The 10,583-nt window shown below is 33.4% G+C and overlaps 1 protein-coding gene across 1 annotated transcript; it reads right to left on the minus strand.

Annotated features, from left to right (window-relative positions):
* Positions 1–3,023: 3,023 nt before the first annotated feature.
* Positions 3,024–9,687, minus strand: LOC133309446 (cathepsin B-like protease 2). Its single transcript, XM_061510223.1, has 11 exons — positions 9,600–9,687; positions 9,458–9,517; positions 9,182–9,262; positions 8,919–9,075; positions 8,791–8,795; positions 8,627–8,701; positions 8,327–8,452; positions 7,910–8,128; positions 3,666–3,779; positions 3,525–3,560; positions 3,024–3,438 (listed from the first exon to the last, which is right to left on the minus strand). Exons 1-11 carry the CDS (start codon positions 9,660–9,662, stop codon positions 3,307–3,309), a joined length of 1,068 nt encoding a protein of 355 aa, XP_061366207.1. The 5' UTR covers positions 9,663–9,687; the 3' UTR covers positions 3,024–3,306.
* Positions 9,688–10,583: the final 896 nt, after the last annotated feature.

Genomic DNA, 10,583 nt, shown 5'->3' on the forward strand with positions numbered 1-10,583 from the left:
ATGAGCTGGAGAGGCGTAAGTGTGATCAAACTTAAAAAAGACGAATCTTTATTTATTTTATTTTATTTTTATTAATAAATCTCTTTAACGCGTATGCTTATCTTGCCACGTAAGTACTTAAAAAATGAGATACATTAATGTAACTCTTACCTTCACATAGTGATTTCAATTTATACGTTACTTAATGCATAAGACTTGTTACACTTAAATTAGTGCAAGTTAGTTCTCCTCCTTTCAAAATTATTATTTATGATTATTTTTTAAAGTTTTGAAATAATTTTTTAATTTTTTTTTCAAAAAAGATTTCTAATTATTATAATTTTTAAAACGTATTTTTTAATTCTAATCTTTTCTTGGGCGGCACTTAATATGAAAGCGCTTAAGTTATGCCTTATGCTGTGAATATTCTGTTTTTGCGACGCTGCGTAGAAGAAAATTTCTGGGTTCAAGATGCGTACTGCCCAAGCGCTCATCAACAGAACAGTTGCCAGTTGCCACCGTACCAACATTTCCTTGTAAACGGGAATTGGATTAGATTGATATGTCCTTCTCTCCCTAAGATATACTCACACCATAAAAAATAGTGACATAGAGAAATAAATTAATGTTCACTATAGTTTTTCATAAAATGGAAAAGAATAAAAGAAGAGTTCACAGTTCTCCATGAAATGGAAAAGACTAAATTAAAGTTAAGTTCACATCTCATGGATAAGGCTTGAAGAAAAAGCAATGCAAATTTAATATATTTTATGATACTAATTCCTAGATACATAGTGTGTATCTACATGTAGAATTTCAACTATTAAACAGGAATTTTTATGATTATTATATGGTATGAGCAATGAGCTATTCATATAGACAAAAAAAAAATGATAAATGTCTGATTTCGATAAGAATATATATATATATATATAGGAGAGAGATCATTTGACTCAAGAGTAAGTCTTACTCTCCATCCTAACCGTTGATTTTCGTCCATCCAACGGTTATAATTTAGGAAGTTATATTAATTAATTAATTATTAATTATACTATTAATGACAACCGTTGATTTCCGTCCATCAACGGCTGGGATTTGGAGTAAGACTTAAAAGTCTTACTCTGGAGTCAAAAGAACCCTCCCCATATATATATATATATATATTATTAAAAAAAATCTATTAAAATAAATTTAATAGTATAAAATATATATTTATAAAATAAAATTTTGTATAGATAATAGGTATTAAAACGTTTCAAGCTATATATAATTAATGACATAGCTATTTAACTTTTTTGTAGTGATGCATCCTTACATGAATAATTGTGTATGATTAGAGAACAGTTGTAAATAGAGTTCTGTTTTTTATGTGTGCTGAAGGGGAGGGGGGATGAGTATGTTTCACTTATATTTTCTCTCTTTTATTTTTATAATAGGAGTGAATCTTTTTATATTAAAAAAATATGGTATGATCATGTGAATATTCATAATTATTTAAATATAAATCAATGATAATAAAAAAGAGAAAAAAATATTAAAATAGAAAATTATTAAATTTTAACTATTGATTCATCTTTATATGATTATGATCATATTATATGATTAGGTCATTTTTTTTAAATATGAGAGAATTTATTTCGCTTTATAATAATATTCACTCACTTTTTTATATAAGTGAGATCTAAAAAAAAAATACGAGATTTGTCTCCATTGTTTGTATCTAAAAAATCTTGATAAGAAAAAAAAAAATCTGCAATAAAAATAGAAAAAAAATTCCATTCAAATAAGCGGGTAAAACAACGGGAAAACAAACGTGGAAGAAATGACAATTTGTGGGTTCCGACATTTGGTGGGTCCTGAAGGGAAGATTGTTGCAACTTGCAATGTGTATCTTGCACGTTTCTGCCTTAAATCATTATGCTTTCTGAGTAAAATATTATTTTCCCTACCTAATTTAGAGAATATCAATCAACTTTATTTTTTCTTTCTTCGTTTACTTTTTTTATCAAAATACATTACTTATTTCACATCGCGTGAGGCATGTAAGTCGCACATTATCTATAACTAACGTAATTAAATAATTTGCATGTGAAGAGCTGATAGAAGTAACTTAAATTAATGGAAAATCTTATAAAAGAACGTGAAAGACATGGTGGAAGAGCAACTACTTTTATAATTATTTATTACCTTTTTGACTATGAAGAATCTTCATTAATGAATGCTTCCACTTAATTGACGAGCAATTTTTTAGCTGGAGTTTAGTTTATTGCAAATAATTAAGGGTAAAGGATTTTTTTAAGTCAATAGAGATAAGTTATTTTCGGTAAGTCTAAAATTATGTCGTTTTAGGAGAAAAAATTAAAGTATTTTTATAATTTTAATATATTACAGTATTATATTAGTCTTTATAATTTTAATTTTTTAATCTGATGACTCAAAATGACATTATTTTGAGTTCAGTGAAAATAACTTTATCTTCATATAAATATTTTTCCCAATAATTAATATCATGACAATCAATTTGTGTTCTTTTCAGAAACCAATGAGATATTGATGCTGCACGTGGATTCTTTCACTGCCTTTCCTTCCTTGTTCCATCACTTTTTTTCTTTACTTAAGAAAGCAACATTTTGCCGAGAGATTAAAAATGAAAACCAGACAAAAACTAGCGTCACGTCGCACGCATTCTTTCAAAGGTTGCGATATTATTGATTAATGGGATTTAAACTTCTCCTTCTAGAGTAAAAGTTTCCCTTCTCCTGCTGACTCGTAAAATGTGGGGTCCGCCACATGGTGGGAAAATGTCTCATTGAAGAGCTCTCGCTAGTCTCGATAGCTATTTCAGGACTATAGTGCACTTTATATATGTTAACAAGCTCATCGAGCTCTTCCGCATTTGTCTAATTTTTCCTTGTATTTAACCGGGTTACTAACGGAACCCTTCACAGTTGAGACAGCTACTGATGCTTTGAACAAACAATGATTTTTGCACCCACGAGAGAAACTAAAAAGAAGATACATTGTGCTTTCATACACAGGAATTTGAAAATCATTTCAACAATATTTGAAAATCAAGCCTCGCCATCAATTAAGCATCGTCTCAGCAAAATTAACTAGAGGACATGATTACTCCAAGTGCTAATCAGTAATTACAGAAGTTGTTCTCTTATTTCGTGTAACAGCCCATAACCCACAAAAGCTCACTGTCTTTCAACATCATAATCATAATTTAGATCTTGAAACAGACTAACAGAGTAATAGACAGCAGTTGGTGCAGATTTTTCAATAACCATACAGAATCTAATTGGAAAGGTGATATATTAATATTCAGAATGAAACATCAGCATCAGCATCCATATCAATCTCTCTTGCGAAATTTTTGGTGGAAGGCAAACCAGCAGTAACATCTTCTTCAATCCCACATTCGTTTGTTCCTCTTCTGATCTTGAAGTAACCATCCTGCGATTTAGATTAAATTAGTTCATTAGCTGAGGCATATCTTTAGTAACAGATATTCAAGGTGAAGAATAATTCAAGAAACATACATCTCCCCAACTTCTATTCCACTGATTTGCGAGAAGCTGAAACAATGAAAAGGATCCAATCAGTATAGAATTCTGATTGCAGTATGTCTAGGGGGTAAAAAAACTTTTTAAGTGTCAATAATCAGGAACATGTAAACTTACCCAATAGTCCTCTCCATCGTCAGTTGTTCCCCACCCAATCAACTTTACTGCATGACCGCCTAGTTGATAACCTGTGACGTGTTTGTAGACTCCTGATTTGTAGTGAGCAAAATCCTGTGAAGAGGTCAAATGAGTGAAAGTTATCCTTATTTCAAAACCACCAAACAAAACAAATAATATGCCTGCTGCGACTATTCCACACATACACACAAAACAAAACAAAAGGTTCTGTAAATGTAATTATTATGTTTGAGGTCTAAAATTACATGTGTAAGGAAAGGACGGGAGATTGGTTCCAGATGTTTTTGTTAATTGAAAGGTCACAAGCAAAGAAAAGCTCTTCTCAGAGAAGATCTTAAACAGGAAAGATGTATATATTAATCTATTCATATCCTGCCCGTATGATTGGGGACATGAAAGTGATATAGAAAGTTGCAGTTGCACACTATATCCTTTTACAGCACGTAAAAACCCCTCCCAAAAAAAAAAAAAAAAGCTGACTCGTATACGTTGATGCTTTTCTAAAGTGAATCCAATGACTCATAATCACAATTTGTCTTTTCTTCTTAGCTTTACAAGCCTAAGAGTATAGACAGATTCCAGTTTTCTCTGTCAATAGAGTTTCAAATTTCATTGAGATTATTTCACTGTAGTCTAGCCTAGCAGTGCATCCCAATGCAAGTATATGATAAAGTTGAGAACTCCATTGTAAATGTTGAGATGCTCTTGTACAAATCTTAGAGCTTCGCTGCCTAAGAAAGGCAACTAAAAAACAGGGAAAAGAAAAGATTCACTGCAGGTGACTTTTAGGGGGAGGATTATTTGTATCTAGGACTATCTAAAAGCGCTAACACGACAATTAAGGGGAAAACCATATTAGATGAGTTCTTAATGAAAATTGAAATTTTACCATGTTAGAAGTAAAAGAATTACAAAAAAAAAAATTACTATAAATTTCTCAAGCCTACGGCTTTATCTCCTCCTACCACTCCTGTCCATTTATCTCATCCTTATTTCTTTGTCCCTTCAATTATCTTGCTCAAGGATTTTACCCTAAACAATCCTCAATCATACCATCTTCAATGCACACACTCGTGGTGGAGCCAACACCAAAGGGTCAGTGGGGCCAATGACTATCACTGCTGCGACCACAAAATTGCCACCCTAAAATGAATTTCCAACTTCATAATTCATAATTCCTTGTATTACAACATAGATATCTGCGCATCCACATTCTCGTAAACGCTATCCCAAAATCGCATATGATTAGGCAAGCACTCTCAATATTACAAAAATAATGAACTTTACCTTTCATTTAACAATAATTCTAGGAGAATAAGACACAAATTTTTAAAGCATTAGCCTAGACTTGAAGGATGGTTACACTAACTTCAATGTCCATCCATACAAGCTTCAGCAAACCAAACTTTATTTTCAACCCTTACCAATTCTTCACATATGGAGTTTTGGTCCTCCTTCATGTAAACTCTTGAAAGACTAATACTCATTTTCAAAATTCCAACATAAAGCCAATCCATAATTAGTTTTGGAATCCAGCATAATCTGCTGAAAGAATGCAGGATAGATCTTGATCCTAAACAGGCTTCTTGTTAAGCAAAATGAAAAGCCTCAAATGGTCAATGTCACTCCTTTACATAATAGAATACTCTCTTCAATTAATGCTGGTAGAGTCCAAAAAAATAATACTCTCTTCAATTTTCACACTAACTCTTCTGCTAAACCATGAAAACCTAACAGAGATTTCTCATTCCTCTCGACGCCCATTCATAAATTCATATTTTATAATATGTTTTGCACATAAGATCACATGACATCCAACCTCAACCTGATGCACTTACAGTTGCTCCATTGCACATGGCCCAACCATTGATTCAAGAAGCCCAGAATCAACCAGTATTGTGGTCCAATAAGTATGGCTCAATTGTTAAAATAAGTAGTAATTTGAAATATAGCATATTGCAATCAAATCCAAGTCCAAAGGAAGCAGCAGATGTGATTCTGATTTGTTTGGCGAGAAAAGGAAAACAACACATTTGTCATGATTTGAGATCTAAAATTTTGGACGTATTTAAATGATTTAATTGTAACTATTTATTTATATTTAGAAGTTAATTACTGTTATATTTATTTTAGGAAGTTTTCTTATTTTAGAATTTGAGATTTTTGAATTTTGAATTTTGAATCAATTTGTAATTATTCTATAAAAAGGGTGCTTAAGACCCTTGTTCTAGAAGTTGAATTTTGTTATTTTGTTAATTAGAAATTGAGAATCAGAGGGTTACTCTTTCGTGAAATCCTAACTTTTTGTCACATAAAAGGCTGAACAAAACAATGGTGGTCAATGTCGTGGACAACGGGGTCGAGGCGGCGATAGAGGGGCGTGGTAACACCCTTAACGGCAACGATGAACAACCACACATCTACGTGCGAGACGCCATAATTGTAGCGCAATGGCAGAACAAGATACACGAATTCAGGAGCTCGAACAACTGCTTGCCCTTGGCCGAGTCAGCTGAAGGAATGGAGTCTTAAAGATCATCTCATGTAGAGAAAAAACGTGAAAACTCATTCTGGAACAAACCAGAAGCGACAAGGACGAAGTCAACTTGGTGATAAATTATTTTTTTGCTAATATTAGGGTGAAGATTGAGATCTCGAAATTCGAAGACACCACTCATCCAAATGAGTTTATCGACTGGTTACAAATCGTCGAAAGGTTCTTTGACATCAGAGACCTTGACGGAAGACCTGAAGGTCCTTGTCTATTATGAATCCAAAGAAGATAAGAACAATAAGTATCCATTATATGATGAGGTCCTTATCTATGATGAATACGATGAGAATCCCATTATGGATGCTCGAGTTTATGACGAGTTTCCTATTTATGATAAGTATGATTGGGAGCAAGACGATGAGAATCCAGATGCGGAATGGTCCCCGTCTATTATGAATCCAAAGAAGATAAGAACAATAAGTATCCATTCTATGATGAGGTCCTTATCTATGATGAATACGATGAGAATCCCATTATAGATGCTCCAGTTTATGATGAGTTTCCTATTTATGATACGATGAGAATCCCTTATAGTAATTTCGGTGGAAAGTCAATTACTAGAAATTCTAATATATCTGACAAAGCAAAAGTTCTTCCCAAAGATGTCATGCGAAATGATCCTTCGTTTATGAAATCCTTAGTTTGCAAGCAAAATTATGAACTTAGGCATAACGGACATGGCAACCTCGTACTCCATGGAAATAACGATTTAGCTTTTGGTAGAAGTTTAATTGGAGATCGTCAAGGGCAATCGGACTTGATGTTACCTCAGGCAGAATTTTCCTATGACGGATCACAAATGCGATCACTGAATCAAACTACAGGCAATAGTCTTTTTGGGATAGTCTATGAGTTTTGTCCACTTACTCCCTTAGAACTCGCATCATTTCTAGTTCCCAAGCAGTTTAGTTCAAATGTAAATGAACATACCAAGCATATCAAAGAATTGCATTCACAAGTTCTACCTTTAATTAGGGAATTTGGTGATATTGTACCAGAAGAGTTGCCACCTAGATTATCTCCTGAAGAAGTTGATATCAATGAAGACAAAACAGATTCAAGGGAGAATTTTTTCCTAGCGAGGGAGGATGATGCACCCGAGCTGACCGACTTGGATTGTGCTCAAATTTGCATAGGCAACTCGAAATGGGCTTCTGAGCAAGACTCGTCTCTTTATCATTAGCATTAACAGTTTTGGGCTTTTCCATAATTTATTCCATAGTTTAAGGCTTTCAGTAATTGTTAGTTATTCCCCTTTTTGTTAATTTTAGATTATGTTTGAGTGTGCGTTGATTGTGTATTATCTCCTTTGACTGCGCATGATTCCTTTTGATTCTATTTGATTTTATTTTCGTTTTGTTTTGTTTTGCCTATTTAACGCTTGGGAACCCTATTGTTATTTGGTTGTTTTTGGTTGAATAAAATTAAGAAAAGAGAAATAGTATTTTGCTATACAAAAAAAAAAAAAATAGTATTTTCTCGCACTTCTTCGTTCTTCTTTCTGTTTAGCCAATTGGTTACTGCTTCGGCATTACAACCATTCTCAATATGTCTCGAAAATATTATTGTACAATTCTAAATTTTAAATAGGATGGTTGAGTTTCAAAATTTGACCACAGAAGCTGCAGAAAATTTAAATACAAAATCATGGGTAAGAGCTTTCATTTACCTCATAAACAGTGAATCCGACTTCAACTGGCCCATTCTTATAAACTTCTGCCATGATATCATAGGGATCAGACTCGACCCTATATGCATTGACACTGTAGTGCTTTGACTTTTTCCAGAGCTTGTTCCCACTTACACACTTTTTAACACACTTGGGAGTTCGATATCCTGGCTCACAACCAGGATGGGAGCAGCCAATTTGATCAAAGTAAGGGTCACACTGCCACATGTAAAAAAGAAAATGACTATCATAAGAAAGTGCGGAAAAAAGATATAGGGATAAGTTGGGAAATATAAGTCTTCAACAAAATATTAGCATCAACTGAAGGGAAGATCTAAGTGAAGAAAGAGCCGAGGATTTTAGTCTCTAAGCAATAACCATTTTTATAATTACCAAAGCAAAATGAAAATATTTTACCTCTTCGGTCACAACACCATGGTGGACTAAGTATCGCCAAGCATATATGGGATACCCCCCATCACAACCAGATCCACATAAAAAGCCACAGCATGCGAGAACATCATTAACAGAGAGAGAGACATTCTGCAATTAAACGGGTAGGAAATAAACCCCTCTTTCAAGTGGTCAAGCCCCTCAGGGTGTGTGTATAAAGAGAGAGGGAGAGAAGACAACAAAATTGTGGCAAATAATACACACAGTCACATATAATAAGCAAGATAAAGTTTTAACATTGTTTTACCAAGAAGTTTTACTAACCACGTCAAAATGAATGCAAAAGCGATCTGATAATGATTCAACTGCACCAAACGCCCAACAAGAACCACAATGACCCTGAATCATCAGCACGAGGATCAGCTAAGAACTTCTTGAACCTTGAATGTATGAAAAGTTGCTAATATGAGAAAAAATAAGAGAATTACCTGATCTTTAATGAGGACATCAGTTCAGCAACCCATGTTTTTGTCAACAATAGAAAGAAGAGTCAGCACCTACTTCAAAATGCACTATTTAATTATAAGAAATGAATTAGAAGGAGCAATTAAGTGACCTAGAATTCTTCCAATAGTGCTACACTGGGACCAAGCTGTCCTTGCATCAAAATTCTTTGGCAATTTCAATGATTTTGGATGAGTTATTACAGGTGTACTTCTCAGTTCCTTCCTAGGCGTTGGTTTGACTCCAAGAAGGCGCTTAAATTGTTCAACCTGTGCAATTGAAATGCAAATTAAAACGGTAAACAACAACAACAACAACAACAACAATAACAATAACAACAACAACATAGGTATGTTGGTGAAGTTGAAGGCTAACTGTATAATTAGAGAAACGAGGATTTATAGCAGCCTCCCATCCCGCCCCTGGGTTTTCGTTAATCTCTCTAGCGATAGACTCCTGCATGATCATGTTAAAAAGATTCATCAATCACGAGGCATGAACCGTAGATTCAAATATTCATTAAACAAAAAAAAAATTAAAATTAAAACAAAATCTAATAAGCATCAGTCACTAGCACAAGCGTTTTCCCCAATTAATTTGGTAACGATATCTCATATACACATGGAAAACGAGGAGATTTAAAGTAATCACCTGAAGAATACGAGAGTTGAGCTTAAGACTAGTAAGCTGTTCTGCTTCTGCCCCAGCGATCTGTCAACAACGTTGTGATTTCAGAACTTACACACAATAAACAGTACATGACCTGAAGAGTGAACAATAGAAAGAAAATTACCTGGAGAAAAGAAGCGGAGAAAGCTAGAAAGAGTGTCGCGAGGGTCAGAAGAGTTGAAGCCATTTCCTCAAATGGAGTCGAGACAGAATGAAAATGAATGCCAACAAATTTTTATAGATACATTACTTTACTTGTTATACGCAAGTTGAGTGGGGCAGTGCTCAACTGTGCCTGCGTGCGTCAAACACGACCAACAAATAATTTATTAACGGAAAAAGTGTTTATCCCTGACACAATTTATATCTTTTCACTCTCAGACAGAGACGAGACTTATATCTTTAATTTTTTTTTTTAACTATCTGTCTTTTTTTATCTATCTCTTCCTCCCTCTCTTAAAATGACATTTTACATCTTTACCCTTTATTAATTGCTGATAATAGAGTAAAGCATATAGACGAAAAGTGTCCCTTACGGCATTCGTTTTACGGAGTTGGGTATTGGAGGGGGATTTGACAAATAAAGAAGCATACGACGACAACAAAACCAAAACACCAACGACAAGATTAAAATAAAAAACGATCCAAGTTCCAAGAAGATAGATATTTTTCAGCTTTTTTTCTTAAAAAATATCTATGTCTTATGCTGCAGTCTCGAAAAGTGTCCCTCAAGTATGGGCCGCCTGATGCTCGATCCACACAATTACAACACTTTCCTATATGTTTTAATTAAAAATCTTGTGTGGGTCATGTATCGAGTATTTTTAGGTTGAGTTAATAAATGTTTGACGTATTGTTTCTTTATTAAAGAGTTACTTAATTTAATAAACTTAAGTAATTATTTAATAAAGAAACAATTTATTAAATAGTTACTTAATTTTAAGCCACTAGGATTGGTTTAGGGTGAAGGGTTTGGATAAATTGTATTAAATTTGGTGTTTAACTTTTACTTATATCCAAAAAATAGTTATTTAATTTTATGCACTAAATAATTGTTTTATATTAAAACTAAAGTTATAGAAATTATTTATTAATTTAGTTTATGGAT

The sequence above is a fragment of the Gastrolobium bilobum genome, unplaced genomic scaffold, assembly GCF_033153095.1.
Source record: "Gastrolobium bilobum isolate Gb01-03AN ecotype WA unplaced genomic scaffold, APGP_CSIRO_Gbil_v1 utg2122, whole genome shotgun sequence".
Lineage (NCBI taxonomy): Eukaryota > Viridiplantae > Streptophyta > Magnoliopsida > Fabales > Fabaceae > Gastrolobium > Gastrolobium bilobum.

Excerpts from the sequence above, each read along its gene's own strand:
- LOC133309446 (XM_061510223.1), bottom strand. The coding sequence starts at position 9,662 with ATGGCTTCAACTCTTCTGACCCTCGCGACACTCTTTCTAGCTTTCTCC. Across the intron at positions 9,518-9,599 it reads TCTCCGCTTCTTTTCTCCAG|ATCGCTGGGGCAGAAGCAGA; the intron begins GTAATTTTCTTT and ends CGTTGTTGACAG. Across the intron at positions 9,263-9,457 it reads TCAACTCTCGTATTCTTCAG|GAGTCTATCGCTAGAGAGAT; the intron begins GTGATTACTTTA and ends ATGATCATGCAG.